Genomic DNA, 17,742 nt, shown 5'->3' with positions numbered 1-17,742 from the left:
TGTTTGATAGTAATGATTTTATTCCATCAAATGCAAAAAATAAAATCAGATGCAGAGATAATTTATTGAATTGTACAAATGTACTGGCCAGTGGCGCAGATGTTTTTTGTTTTTTTTAATCCAGACGGGCAATTAAATTATGGACTTCACATATTAGTGGCTCATCAGATCTGTTTGTGGATGAATAAAGCTGGTGTTTCATTCATGATGCAGAGATCTGAGAAATAGATCAGTGAATCGATCAGAGAACACTGCAGTTAAAAAAAAAAAAAAAAAAAAGGCAAAGGAATGTTAAAAGAGGCCTATAAGCGATGTCGGATGAACGAGACGTGTGGGAGATTGTCCAAAGGATCCACTGGGGGGGGGGGGGGGGGAAGGCACTTAAGAGAACAAAGTGTGATTGTGAATTGAAGTATTGAAGTGCGGGATAACGCGAGTGACCGACGCCTGCAGCTGAAAAGCCGTCAGACCGCAGAGAAAATACTATGACGATTCACTTTACATACTGCTGGAGGCTTTTCCTTCTTAAGCAAATACAAAATTAAAACCTCATTCCTTACCGTAATGAGGACGAGACACCAAATACAGATCAAAGTCTTTAAGGGATATAAAAAAAAAAAAAAAAAAAGAATTAGGAATATGGACAGCTCTTGACCAGGGGCTCCCAATGTAGCCTTCAAGCTGTTTGGTTTTCCTGGGAAGAGTCAGTGTACCGTACTGCACTGCACTTCGGCCGCTCAGGATTTGTCCAACTGGGTGATAACGGTGTCGAAAAACCCCAGAAAAATTACAAAAAGGGGCAAAAAAGAGAGAAGAGGGCAGGTTTGGTGATGAGCTTTTGGTAGCAGCACAGAGGGCTTTGGTCCCAGGAATCCTGAATTAGGGATTAACTCCTACATGGCTGCCACATCGATCTGAACATACAGCTGCCTTACTCCAGCCTGGAGACACAAACGACACAAAAAGTGTGTATACGCCTCTTTATACAGTACAATTAAATATTAAATCCCATAATAATCTCATTTAGTGTTGCTATGATGATCAAGTTAGTCATCATAAATAAATGGACCTCACGGTTGTCATTTAAAATACTGCTTAAAATGCATTTTTCTTTTCTTTTTTAAACCAGATCAGGTTTTATTTAGGTGTTTCTCATCACGTTTACATACGTCCCTCAGTGCACTACAGCACCTCCGGTTCTACATACGTCCCTACATACGTCCCTCAGTGCACTACAGCACCTCCGGTTCTACATACGTCCCTACATACGTCCCTCAGTGCACTACAGCACCTCCGGTTCTACATACGTCCCTACATACGTCATTCTACATACGTCCCTCAGTGCACTACAGCACCTCCGGTTCTACATACGTCCCTACATACGTCATTCTACATACGTCCCTCAGTGCACTACAGCACCTCCGGTTCTACATACGTCCCTACATACGTCATTCTACATACGTCCCTCAGTGCACTACAGCACCTCCGGTTCTACATACGTCCCTACATACGTCATTCTACATACGTCCCTCAGTGCACTACAGCACCTCCGGTTCTACATACGTCCCTACATACGTCATTCTACATACGTCCCTCAGTGCACTACAGCACCTCCGGTTCTACATACGTCCCTCAGTGCACTACAGCACCTCCGGTTCTACATACGTCCCTCAGTGCACTACAGCACCTCCGGTTCTACATACGTCCCTACATACGTCCCTCAGTGCACTACAGCACCTCCGGTTCTACATACGTCCCTCAGTGCACTACAGCACCTCCGGTTCTACATACGTCCCTCAGTGCACTACAGCACCTCCGGTTCTACATACGTCCCTCAGTGCACTACAGCACCTCCGGTTCTACATACGTCCCTACATACGTCCCTCAGTGCACTACTCTTTCTTCCCCTCTTTCTTTCTTATCCTCCCTCCCTCTCCTGGCTTGTATGTTTTGAAATAGTTGAATAACACTGTGATGTGATGAATATTATCTTACCATACAACGAAAAATGTCAAATGTACACCATGACCGGATCTACAACTCTAACTCTTACCCCCCCCAATACACACACACACACACACACACACACACACTTATCTATATATGAAATGTATAGATAAAGTTTGAATCTGCTGAATTGTTCATCAGCGCCTCCATCACATTCTCTCTCTCACCTGTGTGAAAATGTTGTGCGTCTGACTGAGGATCCATCGTGAATCAGCGTCTGGTGCCACGAGGAGTTTCAAGGTACCGATGTAGACATCTGTACACAGTGTCCAGAAGTGCGTCTCCTGCAAGTTATACACACCCTGCAGCTGCTGCACCTGCACAGACAACCACAAGAAACCACCGCTAATGATTAAGAGGAAGCAGAAAGCTGTTCTGGCCATTCTAGGGTTTAACATCTGCCAGCCGGTTTTCTCACAAGGCAACGAAGCGAAAAAAAGCAGCACTCACTCTCTGATAGCACTCTGGGAGGGTTTGGTCGAGTGCAGGTGGAGTTCGCTGCATCAGGATCCCGATGGATTCTCTCAGCAAAGGAACCACACTGTGGAGGACAAGATTCCAATTTATTTTACTCTGCACAAACATATGAGACTTAATTTCAAAAAGCCAGTGGTGTTTCAATAGAGCCAAGTCCGACCGAAGCAGTCACAGGCCCGGGCTGACATTTTCGCAAGAACCAGATGACTAGTGATTGAAAGCAATGACAGACCACGCTGCTGCTCATGACGTGGTCAGCATAGCTAGCATGTGACCTCATAGCTGGCGTGGCCACGCTATCCTAAACCACACACGGCCCTGTTTTTCTCTCCGAGCTCTGTGGAGATCATCTACTGTAGCATGATCTTCGTTGCTCTCCCCTTTCCTGAACCCTCAAACTTTGACCACGAACGCATCTGGGAACCATTAGAGGGTTTCTAGGCTTGGCCTACTTTTTTCTCCCCTCATCTTTTTGGTCTTACCCCCCTTTTCACTCAAACACTGCTTCATCCTTCACACAGCTTTCAGAGTAAGCAGTCGCCTAGGGCCGAGATCTACCTCTTCATTATCATCATTTCCACAAATGTCCTACTGCATCATCATAATTTCCTCAAATGAAGTCAATCCAGACAATTCCTTAACACGAATCTGCAGTAAACATACATGTTTACCTACACCCCCCCCCCCCCCTCGGTAAACAAGTTTTTATCATCGTTCGGACGATTGCGGCTAATGGCTCTCGGCTCAAACCAACTCAAGGACCATTAGCGGTCATGTGGAGATCTTCTGTAATCTATAAGACTTCACGAGCTCAGCAGTTCTTCCAAGTAACCTCTCTGCGGTAAAATAATATTACAGAAGTGTTTTCATTTTTGCACAAGTAAGCATTCTGTTTTAGACCTCTATTAGGGTTTCACAGGGGTTGGGCGAGTGCGCAAAAATCCGTCCTGGTACTTTGAAGTCTACGCAATGTGCTTTCTTATGCTTCAAATATTTCCTGATAATAAAAATTGCATAAAAAAAAAAGGGTGTATATACATTATACAGACACCTGATTTCTCCAGCCATATGTGGCTTTTAGTGGTGAGCAGAAAGAAAGTAAATGTATTTGGTTACTGTACTTAAGTAGCTTTTTTTTTACGTATCTGTACTCTACTGACGTATTTCCATTTGGGGAGACTTTTACTTTATTTCAAAGACTTTTTACTTAACTACATTTTGCAACATCAATCGTTCCTTTTTATTTATGAGGATAATAACTGATCAATCACGCAGCAATCCACCAAATCAGGGTCGAGTTTTAAACTTCTTTGATTGCTGCTTTCTGCTATTTGCTTATCACCAACATACAGTTCAGAGTCATTTCAACAGCAAGTAGTACATTTAGAGTGGAATAAATGGGGAAAAAACTCCAGACTCGAACTCGCAACACCCGGAGCCTTATTTGTATTTAAGTAGTTGAAAAGAAAGTTTTGGGCTCATGATCATTTTAATAGAAATCAGTGTTTGACTCGTTAATATCATTCTATTAATAGATCGGTGTTGAGAGTAACAGATTCTTTTCACATAAACGGAGTTGATTGAGCAAAAAAAAAAATCATGTCAATAATAATAGGAACATTATTCACTTTATGTCTCTTTACAACAGGTTTACTGGCAGAGCTATTTTGTGTATTTGTCTTGCACTGTTTGCACACGATGCACTTTATGTGGCGAGGACACTTACTAGTCCTTCGCCCTGTGTTTTCTGTTTCTGTGATTGTTGTTTGTATGTAGCACCAGGGTTCAGGAGGAACATTGTTTCATTTCACTGTGTACTGCGTCAGCTATATATGGTTGAAATGACAATAAAAGCTTCTTGACTTGACTCTTGACTTGATATAACCATAATAAAATCATAGTTCTTTGGATACTTAAGATACATTTAAAGGTAAATACTTTTCTACTTTTTTTCTTTCTTTCTCAAGTATACGGTTTGTGTACTTCAATCAACACTGGTGGCTCGCTCTTAAACTGCTCCCAAAGTTGAAGGCAAACAATTGTCTTTGAATGTGGGAGGAGCATAACATTTTTCTCTTCACTTGAACCTGTTCTAGCACAACACTACAAAAGATATGGTTAAGTGGATATGGGTTGGAGTAAAAGATCCAGTGGTGTGTTATAGAGCGCTAACCTTAACCCTATTGAACACCTTGAAATTAAATATCCACAAGCGCGCACACACACACGTTCCCACAAGAGTGGATAGTAATTATAAACAGCGAATGGAGATGAAATGTAAAATGGGATGTTGAAAAACTGCATGTAATTCTTGCGGTCAGGTGACCACACACTTTTGTCCATAGTGTAATCATCGATTCGTTCTGTTGGCACGTCTATAGTATGGCACACACCAAGTACATAGATTAGGAGTAGCAGGTGTATGAAAACCCTGAGCTTTTTAGTAACTTCCTAAAAAATGTCCAACAGAAGAAGAAAAGAGAAAAGAAAGTGAGAGAACAACGGTTCATAGCTGCTATAAAAAGAGCACGAACTAGTTGCGTTTGTTACGTTCCTAAACGTTACCTGTGTAACTATAACTGGATAAAAAGTCAATAATCATTTGGTAAATAAAAATACTATAAAACATCATAGGAAATGAATCGCTGGATATTTGTCTAGAAAAGCACAAAACTGAATGAGTTGTTCTATTCCCAATGCCACTATTACCCATGAATGATGGAATTCTTTATATACAACGCAGAATCTTGGCGCTTCGCTTCAGCCCCGCTTTCTTCATGCATTAAAAATGAAAACAGGAAAGTGCCTCATGAGAGGACCTGAGTTCTGACATCATAGTATTGTTTCAAGCTTCCTGTGCTTGTAGATGAGTCACTGTTCTGCATCACACACTCATGTCATGTTGCTCCCCAAAGAGCTTTCTCAGACGGACAGACAGATGTACTGTCTCAACCTGGTGACGGTTTTCTTGCTATATGAAACATCCGACAACTTTCTTTTCCTTTTATCCAATATTCTGTATTTATTCACAAAATATTACTATTTTCCCTTGTAAACTTTTTTCAGATATTTATATGAAATGTTATATTATATGAAGTGCCACTTGTTTTTTTTCCCCTCAAAAGAAAAACGAATATTTTGTTCATAAATCTATTTTTTCTTTTAAAGCCAGTGATTTATCGTAATTTCCGGACTATAAAGCGCACCCATTTATAAGACGCACCCAATGAATTTTACACTAATGTACTTTACACAGGCTTTAATGAAAGACACGTTACACACGGTGTAACGGGTGAAATATGTTGCGCTTCCTTTAGCAGCATAGCGGTATTTTGGGAATAGCATGCCACTGCATTTTTCCAGAAAAAAATGCGTGTGTGTAAGACCGAGGAATATCTCATTATTTTCTGATGCTGATTTCTAAGTTCTAAGACTAATCCATAACGCTGTTGCCAAGAAAAATAAAAAAGCACAAGTTTTGGAAACCTGTCTGTGCTTATATGATTTCTGTTGCAACTGGAGTTAGCGAGCTCTCCCTTCACCCAGACTCAACACGTTACAACGGCTTGTATCTAAACGGTAGCCGACCAAGTAAGTCATTGTTCACTGTCTTCCTCCTTCCTTTCACAACTATTTCTCTCAGGAGTTTAAAAATCACCCGGTGAAAGCTTTTCTCCCGATGCCGTGCAGCTCAGAACACAGGTGAAGTGCGTTTTTACGTTTCCGTTCGGAAATTTTATTGGTCTAATGTTATGGGGTTCAGTTTTTTGGCTTGAAGTTTGTGAAATCGGGAAAAACCCAGGAAAAATTCATAAATTAGCCACTTTGTTGTTTAAGCCGCAGGGTTCAAAACGTAGGAAAAAAGAAGCGGCTTATAGTCCGAAAAATACGGTAGCTTTTTCTCTCAGATGCTACAAGACCCATGAACACAACACAAGGGTCATGAAAAAAGCATTGAAGAGAAGGCATGGCCTTGCTGCGGCTTTAGATTTAAAATATAATAGAAATTTTAGACATTTGAACGTAACATTTAAGTATTTTAATCTTATTTATTATGGTTTGGATGGAAGACTGGATTATTTTCGGCCTTTGCCCTTTTTTTTTTTTGCAAAGTCTACTACAAATCTAACAAACATGTAGAGAGCCTAAAAATAAAGACCCCTTCTGTGAAATCTCTGAAACTGAGGCCTTGTTTTTTTTTTTTTTTTATATACATTTTTCTTTTAAAGGAGGGAGCGCTGGAGATTATAAGTGTAGCCTTGAACATGGTCATTAGCTAAAGCTGAACGAGCTGGAAACTAAAACATTTCAAAAAGATCCAGTTGGGGAGCCTGTCATTAGAGAAACCAGGGCTGTTGCTGGCATCGAGCGGCGTGTGGTGTGCTTATCTCGTCCAACCGTGAACACTTCCCACAACAGACATATCCAGACACTCCCAAAGATCTCGCTGATGTAAACATCCAGCATGTCTGTGTGTAAATCTCAGCTGAAAGAGATGTATTCTTTGCAACAGGTTCTCAACCCTCCCTCAAAGGAAGGCTTGTTGGGTATTCCCAAAAAAAAAAAAAAAAAAGAAGACCTTTTACACACTCACACTATAACTTCACTGAGGCACTGCTAAATACCTCACCTCTGATCACAGCTAAAATAAATCCGTCCTCATGGGCTAGGCTTAGCACAAATGTTAATTTATTTTAATATTCCTCCCTCTGGTCAATCGTCTGGCTTAAGGGCGAGGGCTTAAAGCAGTTAAGCAGCATTTTGGAAAGATCAGGGTCATAACAGCAAGCGCTTTCTGCATGCACACAAAGCTTCTGCTATATAGACAGCCTAAATACTTCCTCGCTCCCGTTTTTAATCCAAGCCTCGTCAGTTGATCATGGTTAAGGTCTTAAAACAAAATACGAGCCTGCTGATCTCCTGCAGCTGGAAAATGTGTGCTTCAGCTCTCCAATCATCAGCGTGTCCATCTTACAGTCCAACGACTGAGACCACAGGCATTCCCGCTAAGCCGTTACATTGCATGACCTCCCTGAACGAACTTCAGATGATGCCAAAGAACCAATCAGCCAAACCAAACCAAAGACAAGCAATGATGGGTTTAGAGGAGTTTTAGAGGTTCGATGACTTTTAAGAATGTCCAAGTTTTTCTTGAACTTTTAAACATTTTCTCTTTTACAAGATCAGTGTTTCAGTGTGATCAATCAAATATACAAATTATTAGACAATGATGATGGAATGGCTATGCCCGCTAAAGAAATTATACTCCTTTTTCATAGCTTATACAGAATGTTAGAAAGTTAAGCAGCAAGTGAAACGAAGTGTGTTGGAAAAATGGCGCACGTTAGGATCATGACAAACACAAGTATCTAAGGAACTTTGGCAATACCAACTTGGAATGGCTAGACAACTGGAACAAAGCATCTCAAACATAGCGGGTCTCAGTGAGATGTTCCTGGAATAAAAGTTCAAGGAAGGAGAACCGATGAGCCATGACTCACTGACATGCGTGAGGAGCAAAGGATAGCCCATCTGATCCAATTCCACAAGTTGCTGACAATTTTACTGCTGGCACTGATCACACAAAGTCCGAACATTTTGCTGTGTATGCGGCTGGGTAGCAACAGATCGGTCGGAGTGCCCATGCTGACCCCCCTCCATTGCCGAAAGTTCCTACAGTGGGCATGTGAGCATCAGCACAGGGCCATACAGCAATGAAGGAGGATGGACTGGTCTGATTAAACCCATCTCCTTTTAGATCATGTAGCCAGACAAAGGGAAAAAAAAAAAAAAAAAAAAAAGTACTGTAGACTTTTCACATGTACTTTACAGCACAGTGAAAATCTCTCTTTGCATATACACAATATTGTCAAAAGTATTGGGACACCAGACTTTCCCAGCCATACGTGTTTTTTTTTTTTTTTTTTTCCACCTCCCCTTTGTTATTGCAAAGCTGAAGGCACATAATTGTCTTTGGATGCAGTAGCATGAAATTTTCCCTTCACTTGAACTAGGAGCCCCGAACTTGTTCCAACATGACAATGTCTCTGTGCACAAAGCCAGCTCCATGAAGATGTGCTTTACACATAGGTTGGAGTGGAAGATCTCCTGCTATAGAGCTCTGATCTCAATGCTATTGAACACCTTTGCGATGAATGGGAACACTGACTGCATCCCAGGCCTCCTCACCTCACCTACACCAGTACCTGACTTTAACACACTTGTCTCTGAATGAGCACAAGTCTCCACAAGCACACTCAAAAAACTAGTGGAAGATCTTTCCAGAAGAGTGCGGGACATTATAAGAGTAAATTAGAACTAAATGTGGAATCAGATGCTCAAAAAGCACATACCATACTTATGAGCAGGTGTCCACAAACTTTTGGTAATAGTGCATCAGCAATGTTAGGAAGCTGGGTTAAGGGCCTTGCTCAGGGGCCCCCCCAAGGGTGGCAGTTTGGTGATTCCCCATCTGCATAAGAGCTAGCAGAAGCACTAGGCATTGCTCATTGCTCAGAGCATCAGTCTTTGGGCAATGTTCTCCTGGGAAACCATGGATCCTAGAATTTGTATTGATGTAACTTTGACCATCACAACCCTTCATGGCAACAGCATTCCCTCATGGCACTGGCCTCTTTCAGAAAGATAAAGTTCCCTGGCACACTGCAAAAACTGTTCAGGAATACCACATCACACCTCTTGCAAAAGTCTGGAAAATATTATATTAGGTACTATAACAATGTTTACAATAATAATCGCAGTACATATGACTTCATAACAGCCAGTAAGAACGTTTCCCAGCTCTATTAACTCTATTAACAAGCAGGTCTGCCTCATTATGGAACCTCGCACCTTTTTCTTATTACAGAGCCGAGCTTTAATCAGCAGCTCAGGCTGTGCAATAGTTTTAGTCTCCCTCTTAACGCTGGACCTGCATAGAAGTATCTCTCATTCACAGCCCAGTCTTCACATCTTAAACAGGAACAGCAGGATGAGCAAGAGGCTTTGTATGGATTGTCAAGCAACTGATCCGCTCGTTTCTTAGATTTTACCGCATTGCGACCGAAGAGAGAGGAACTTCAAGAAGAAGAAAAAATGAATGAAATCGGGTCTCATTGACGCAGAGCCCCCGTTTTTCTTTTGAGATCAAGGAAAGAGAAGGGAAAATCCATCTTAAAAAGATGTCTTTGTTCTCACATTTTTAAAGTACATAGTCATAGATCACGGCCACATTCCACAGAGGGGAGAAGAAAAGCCTCAAACATGGGGAAACAGTGAAGACGAGAGATGCAGGAGGGTATTTAGCGCAAGTTTGTGCGTTTGGCAATTGACGCCCACCCTACTTCCTGTAATGCCACAATATGCGTGTGTACTGCTTCAAGCATTTACAGCTTTCTCAGAATTTGAACTGGAAGTGACTGTGGCTTTAGAATCATGACAAAAAGAAATTTGTATGGTGCAAAACTTGGAGTATTGGCACTATAAAGAAAAATGTGTATATTATTATTTGTATATTATATATAATAATATAATATAATAATTGATATATATTTATATTATAATAATTAATATATAACTGAATTCTTTTATATATATATATATATATCACACACACACACAATACATAATGTGTATACACACCCATTACTTATAAATTTTTATGCGTGTGTATGATTAGTAACTACTATATACTATATTACCATATAGCACTATAATACGATTACTTGAATTCCATTTGATACTTGGTCTCCTTTAGCAGTTAAAAGAAGCTAAAAGAATAGAACACGAAGACAGATGTTGGCTTTACCACTTGGGCTCCACCCTATGTACCACAATCGTTCGGCTCACTGTGCGGTTGTGGTCAATTCCTCCTCGGTCAACTCCACCCGAAACCCAGAGCAACACCTCAGGCTAAGCAGACTGTGCCTTCATACATGCACTTGCACACAGCCGTGAGGTTAATAATTAAGCGTTGAGTAAATAAACAGATGTATGGAAGAGAGGGATGTCTGCCTGTGTCCCTGTATATGTCTGTATCCATGTGTATTTGTGTGAGTCTGTCTACATGTTTGTCTTGAAATATGTTACTGCTGCTTGTGTGTGCAGCTTCCTGTATTTTTGCACGTGTTTACTGCTCAGTGTCTGCTTGTGTGTGTGTTCCCACCTGACACCTATAAGAAGGGCGATGAGCATGGAGCAGATCGGATCAGCGATCATCAGGTCGTACTTCTGCATGAGGAAGGCCGAGATGATGACGCCGATGCTTCCCAACGTATCGGCGACGATGTGGAGAAAAACTCCTGCAGGAGGTTAAACACAGCTGCTTCACATTACTCGCATCTAATCACTTACACACACACACACACACACGCATATCGCTTGTGTCCTCCTAAACACGGTGTTAAATTCAAACCAGTTCTCACACCAAAAAAAAAGTTATTTTTGGCTGGGGGCTGCAGTCGAGTGGATGTTTGTTTAGTGAACTGTGACGCAGAATAAAAGCCATGGGGTCGGAGTTTTCGTTTCTAGAAATAGAGCGGGTCAGATGGAGTCAGGCGAAGGGTTCGCATCGGTAGGCCCAAAAATGGCAGCCATTCAGACACCTTGCAGGCAGGAAGAGGTCCACGTGCACCAGCAACTAACAGCAAATAAACGGTGTGGTGAAAGAACGAGGTGGTTGTGATAGCACAATGACCCCTTTTTTTTATAATAAAAAAAAAAAAGTTTCCCTTGAACACGTCATGACTGAGGCTGCTTTCAGGTTCCCAGAACACGCAACCACACAACCCTAAATGAAGTGGAAAGCTCATCCAAGTGCAGTGAAAGCACAAACAAAGGGGAAAAAAAAGGAATGCTAAGAACCTTAAAAAGCAGTGACACCCAAAAAGAATCTTGGAGAGGGTTTGAGAATCGTTTCATCACAAGGCCGAGATGTGAAAAGGTGAAAAGGTCTCAGAGCCCAAAAACAGGGTAACCTTTTGCACTGTCTCCTCTCCCCTGTATTTCCCCTGAGTGGGCCTCCCATAGGATCCATTTTCGGTGTGTGTGTGCGCCAGGGTAAAAGGGGACACACTCACTTTCTCTTCTTTGCTCATTTTTCCCACAGAGCCTCACACAAAGAGCTTTAAAGTGACAGCGCTCCTGCTCTCTCTCAGATGTCAACGTTAACCCGGTTAGTCCTTGGAGGGTCGAAGGTCAGCCTAAGGGCTGGTCTGACCCATCACCTTACCACAAATAAAACTCAATCAACTAATCACATCTAGCGATAATGAAGGTGTCACATGACGATGAAGCACTGTTTTTTTTTTTTTTTTCACGCGAGCTAACAAAACAAGCAATGCCACGGTCCGAGGCACGACCGTTAGAAACGCAAATATTTTCATAGAGGGTGGGAAAAAAGTGGCACACAGAACAATACAGACAGGACTCGTGCACCATCTAGTGGACTGAAAGGGAAGTTTTACCTTGTAAGATCTGTTTGTTGGAGCCTTTTTCTGGCCTGAGCAAGGAATCATCTAAAAAAACAGAACAAAAAAAAAAGACATGAATTATGCAAGTTTACAAATTTACCCCCCCCCCCCCCCCCCCTAAACAAATCTGTAGCATTACATTAGTCTACACGCTTCATTATTGTGAAGCGGTACATAATCACTAATTACATCTCACTGGCTTGCAAGTCACATGCAGCATTTGTTCAGCAATCTTCATATTCAGAATCTTCAGATTCAGATGATTTTAGAATTAGTATCATGAAAAGAAAAAAGCGATGTGCTGTCCTCTAGTGCCAACCGAACCCTGTAAACCTTTCAATGGCAAATCTTTTAAAAGAAACAGACAACGAAAAAAGAAAAACATCTGCAGCACAATCTCACCGAGCCAGAACAAGAAGATGCAATGCGATGAAGAGGACCGTTACTGAAAATGAAATTTTCCTTCGAAATTTGATTAATCCTATAATCCAATGCAACAATTTAAGGAAAAACAGATCTGGATTTTACCGTGGCAGTGAGGACCTTCATGTGAATGACCGTGTCCATGATCGTGACTGTGTCCGTGTTCATGTCCGTGATCGTGATCGTGACTATGTCCGTGTCCGTGATCATGTCCGTGATCGTGTCCGTGCTTGGAATCGTGGCTGTGCCCGTGTCCGTGGCCCACACTTCCATTAAAAAGAGAGTGGCTGTGCCCATGACCTACACACAGACAAATCCAACCTTTTTAAACATTCTTATTGGAATACAAAATAAACATGACAGTAGTGATTAAAGCAGAACTTCAATATTTTCCTATAATAAGTCCTACAGTGTTTTATTCTCCTATACCACAACTAATTGCCAGTGGCTAAAAATTATTTTTATAAATTCAAATACTAGGTCACACTTTTCTCCATTTATAGTCACATTGGCTGTGTCTGTAAAACTAATTGGTTTACTAATCTGTAAAGTCTTACAAAAGAATCAGCCAAAAAAAAAATAAAAAAAATGCAGTGTCACGTTACTGTGGGAAGAAAAAAAAAATAATAATTTATATATATTATATATATTATCATATTTTAGTGTGAGTGTGTATGTGTGTGTGTGTGTGTGTGTGTCTCTCTCAAAAAACAGGCAATGTAAGTTGTTAAAAAAAAAAAAAAAGTACCTTCTCCACCATGAGAATGTCCGTGTCCTCCATGCTGGAACACGAAGACACCGACGAGGTTGACGAGAAGCCCTGCAATGGACACAGGCAGCAAACGCTCGTGATGTACATCCGGAGGTTCTAACGCTCTCTGTGAAATAAGCAAAAATAAGATTTAATCAGGCAACAGCAACAAATCAACACATCAGGTGAGATTAAAAAAAACAAAAAAACAATACAAAAGAAAAATAAATGCAGGTCCTGCACTCACCTCCACTCCTTCTGAGAAAATAAAAAAAGCAGTGAAGATGAGGAAGAGGCCGTTGACGAAACCCGCCAGCACTTCTGCTCTCACATAACTGCAAAGCATGTGATCAAGGCATGTGATTTTAAAAACTAAGCCACTGCACAATAATGCCTTTATACTGAACTCTATATACAGTCTGGTGCAAACTTTTGCACACCTTGAAGACATGATAAAGACAAATGTCATCTGTTCCAACAAGATATTTAGGTTTCAAGTTAGGAATAATTACTGGAATACATTTCAATGATACATGATATAAATTGCGATATATAAGGGTGTCAAATAATGCTAAATAACCACCAGCAAAACAACCATGTTTCGTTGTTTTATGATGTCCATAATGCACAAATATATTTTAAAGTTCTACAATGTATTATTTTGAGTTTGGAAATACTATATATATTTTTTTTAAGCAAAATGAAAAAATTACCACTATGAGGTACATTAGTGCTATCTAAAACATTTCTTGATGTCGCGCAGGTGTTCGTTGAGTCGCGATTACACGCCATGATTCTCCATTAAAATCTACTTTAATAACACTGAGTTACAAATTACTGCACATGCATGTCTGTGGTACCACTGCACACTTTATATCTTTATATTTTTTTCTTATATCCTTAATAATTTATGTCAAAGGCTTGTAGGGAAAATTCATTCATTCATTCATTCATTCATTCATTCATTCATTCATTTAATGATTTCCTGTAGATACACTAAAAAGACTTGACTTTTCCAGCCATATGTGGTTCTTCTACAAACTGTTACCACAATGGTGGAAGTGCACAATTATAATAGGTGCATTAAATTGAATTAAAATCACATGAACTAGGAGACCCAAACTTGTTCCAGCATGAAAAAAAACCCTGTACGCAAAGTCAACTCTATGAAGAGTGGAAGCTCTTGAGTGGGCCGCTATAGAGCTCTGACCTCTACCCTACTGAACACCTTTAGAATGAATTGGAATGCTGACTGCACCCAGAGCTCCTCACCTCACCTACATCAGTACCTGACTTTACAAAAACCCTTTAGGCTGAATGGGATGTTCAGAAATAATCTTATGATCAAGTATCCACAAACTTCTATATAGCGTCCATATACTGTATGATAAACTTTTGGATCTTGAAAGCTAGCAAGCTTATATTGGACGGGTACGTCTCTTTCCCCAGCTTACACAGAAGGCTAGTAATACTCACATAAAGACGTGAATAAATGCACAATTTTTAAGCTTAAAATAGTTACGCGCTTACCCGTATGAGAAGGAGTCGTTGGACCTCCACCGTGAAATCACTGATGCTGCGAGACCTGCCAGAAGTGCTGTGCAGTCGAAAAACATGTGGAAGGAATCTGATATCAGCCCTAAACTGGTATTGAGGAGAGGCGGAGAGAAGCAGAGCACTGATGAGTTTTAGCAAAATATAGATATTATAATATCTATAATGAAGGCAAAAAAAAGAACAGTCCTAGACATTTCATTAATACAAAGAAATTAAACCAAGACTTTAAACTCAACTATAAGTCACAAAAAAATACTACACAACAAAATTAGTTTCCAAACAGTGTAAAATGTAGTGGAGTGGATCACTGATGCTTTTAAGCTGTTAGGAAGTTAACTAGATCCTGACAACAGTACAGTATAATGTTCTGAAGCATATTTTAAGTCAAAACCTGTCTGCCTCTGCCAGAAGGTTATTATTTGGCACACAGATACAGATTTCAACGACAAAAAACCTGATTGAAAAGCTGTGGCCTGAACTGAAGACATGTCTGTCCACATGTAAATGGCTAGAATTCTTCTTATACACCTTTAGTCATTTTATTTGATGGCTCTCCAGCTCACATGACAGCTATTGAGTGAGCAGGTTCCTTGACTCAACGCTAATATGTAAAACAACCAACGTTCAACATTGTTCCCAGTTACCAAGTACAGTAATCCCCCGTTTATCACGATGGTTACGTTCCAAAACCACCCACGATAAACAAAAAGATTTTGCATTTTTGGGTTGCGTCTATGTACATACATTTTATGAACATAAACATTTAACTTCATTTTATAATTAATAATTATATTTCCAATAATAAATTGAATTATTTTAACATAAAACTATTCCTATAAGTTTTTTGGTCTATTGTGCTCTCCGCAAGAGACCGGGAAAATCAGCGTGGCAAATGCAATTCTGAGATAAACCGGGGGCGCGAGATTCTAAACGCAGTAAAGCAGGGGATTCCTGTACTTATCACCATGGATCCAATCAACCAATCACCAACTTTCACAATAATCAATCACTGATCACAATCAACGCCTTTGGTCTTTTACTGAGCACTATTATTCCCAACAACTAAATCACTGTTATTCCCAACAACTAAATCACTGTTATTCCCAACAACCCAACACCTTGTATTCCCAACAACCCAACACCTTGTATTCCCAACAACCCAACACCTTGTATTCCCAACAACCCAACACCTTGTATTCCCAACAACTGATCATTTTTCCAACTAATCACTATCAATCCCTATGACCTTTTACTGATTACTATTATTCCCAGCAACCAATCACTATTATTCAAACAACTAAATCACCATCAATCCTTGCAACCCTCCTCCTATCACTATAATTCCAAACAACCAATAACCAATCATTATTATTCCCTCTAGCCAATCACTAATATTCACAACAATCACCAATCATCGGTCAGCACATGTGACAAATAAAAACCCTGTGGTTCTGTCAACAAAGACAATTTCTTTTCACTAGAGATAAACCTTTTCTCTTGAATGTGATTTTGACAATAGGAGAAAATATGCAGAACAGCCAGTAATAGCTGAGCATGTATTGTGTAGAAGAGCAGGAAACTGTACTGTTCTCGAGGGCACGTGCTTTGTTTGGCTGATCCCTTATCGGAGTTCAGAAATGTGGTAGCTCTAGTAAAAACATAACAAAAGCTTAAGACTTATCACACTTGGGCTTGGTTTATAAACACACAGGGAGACAAATAAGCAGCCAGGACAGTCAGGATTCCTTTGAGGCAAAGGTTTTGCACAAGTGAAGTGTCTTTCACAATCAGGAACAATAGCCGTGAGCTTGAGCAGTGATCTCGGATCCTGCAGTCTTTAGACCTACGTGGCACATCTGAGCTCACGGTGACGTTTGTTTGGTTCCCTCTTAGCTAATCTGCTAGCTTTATGGCAGTAACCTCCCACCCCAATACACTTACCTGTTACTCCATATGCCGTACATTAACTCCACAAAGGCAAAAGACAGATTGAGGCACAGGAAGAAAAATAAATTCCGAGATGTCTTGTCAGCCAGGATGGATCTGAAGGCAGGGAATGGAAAAAATACACCATTTTGTCTTAGCCGTGTCAATGAATCTCTAGCCTTTATATCAGATTAAAATGTGGCCAAAATAACAAAAAAAAAATTACATCTCATCTGTAGAAATTGCATAAACAATCAATAAAACCTAACGCAACCTGTCTACAAATCTCTCCAGCTGAAATCACTGATATCTCAATGTGTGTACATGGCTAGTTAGCTAAGCTAGCGTTCAAAGTTACAAATCTGACCTGTTAAACAAATGTCCTCAAAACTGTCATCATCAACATTATTATTCATTTAAAGCAAAATAACAGGGTGAGACATTTAAATTTAGCCAAAATGTCTTTATTATCCATTGCTTCCTGCATCAAACTTTCCAACCCAGAGGATTAGCATGCTAACTGTTTAGCCTCTTAGCGTCTCAGTTCCATTCAAAATAAAAAAGCAGTTCTGAGATGATTACCTGAACCAACCGGAGAGCTTGAGAAGCAGGTTGAACTTGGCAGGTTTATATTCGTCATCTTTAATGGATAAAGGTAACATCTTAGTTCAGACAGCACCAACACCTGCAGCTCCGGTGTTCCTTCAACTGTTATTACGGGAGAGAAGATGAAGGGGGGGGGGGGGGGGGGAAGTAAGTGACGTAATCACGCTGACATCCGGGTGTCAAATTGGCAATTAAAGCAAATTATAATGTACTAATTAATTACACTACTACATCATACAGTACTGTATACTACACTACTACATCATACAGTAGTGAATACTACACTACTACATACAGTACTGAATACTACACTACTACATCATACAGTACTGTATACTACACTACTACATCATACAGTACTGAATACTACACTACTACATCATACAGAACTGTATACTACACTACATCATACAGTACTGAATACTACACTACTACATCATACAGAACTGTATACTACACTACTATATCATAGAGTACTGTATACTACACTACTACATCATACAGTACTGTATACTACACTACTAC

The 17,742-nt window shown here is 40.3% G+C and overlaps 1 protein-coding gene across 1 annotated transcript; it reads right to left on the bottom strand.

The window, feature by feature from the left end:
* Nucleotides 1-45: 45 nt before the first annotated feature.
* Nucleotides 46-17,344, bottom strand: slc30a7 (solute carrier family 30 member 7). The gene is made up of 11 exons (XM_083559324.1): nt 17,194-17,344; nt 16,627-16,728; nt 14,659-14,772; nt 13,376-13,463; nt 13,126-13,255; nt 12,483-12,677; nt 11,949-11,999; nt 10,649-10,784; nt 2,458-2,548; nt 2,175-2,324; nt 46-941 (listed from the first exon to the last, which is right to left on the bottom strand). Exons 1-11 carry the CDS (start codon nt 17,271-17,273, stop codon nt 894-896), a joined length of 1,185 nt encoding a protein of 394 aa, XP_083415450.1. The 5' UTR covers nt 17,274-17,344; the 3' UTR covers nt 46-893.
* Between the last annotated feature and the right edge of the window lie 398 nt (nt 17,345-17,742).

The sequence above is a fragment of the Silurus aristotelis genome, assembly GCF_946808225.1.
Source record: "Silurus aristotelis genome assembly, chromosome: 13".
NCBI lineage: Eukaryota > Metazoa > Chordata > Actinopteri > Siluriformes > Siluridae > Silurus > Silurus aristotelis.
This window is presented reverse-complemented; position numbering and strand designations above follow the sequence as displayed.

Bases quoted from the DNA above. Each gene is read 5' to 3' on its own strand.
- slc30a7 (XM_083559324.1), bottom strand. From the start codon at position 17,273: ATGTTACCTTTATCCATTAAAGATGACGAATATAAACCTGCCAAGTTC. The intron at 16,729-17,193 runs GTAATCATCTCA...CCCTGCCTTCAG, and splicing joins AAGCTCTCCGGTTGGTTCAG to ATCCATCCTGGCTGACAAGA. The intron at 14,773-16,626 runs GTAAGTGTATTG...CCTCAATACCAG, and splicing joins TACGGCATATGGAGTAACAG to TTTAGGGCTGATATCAGATT.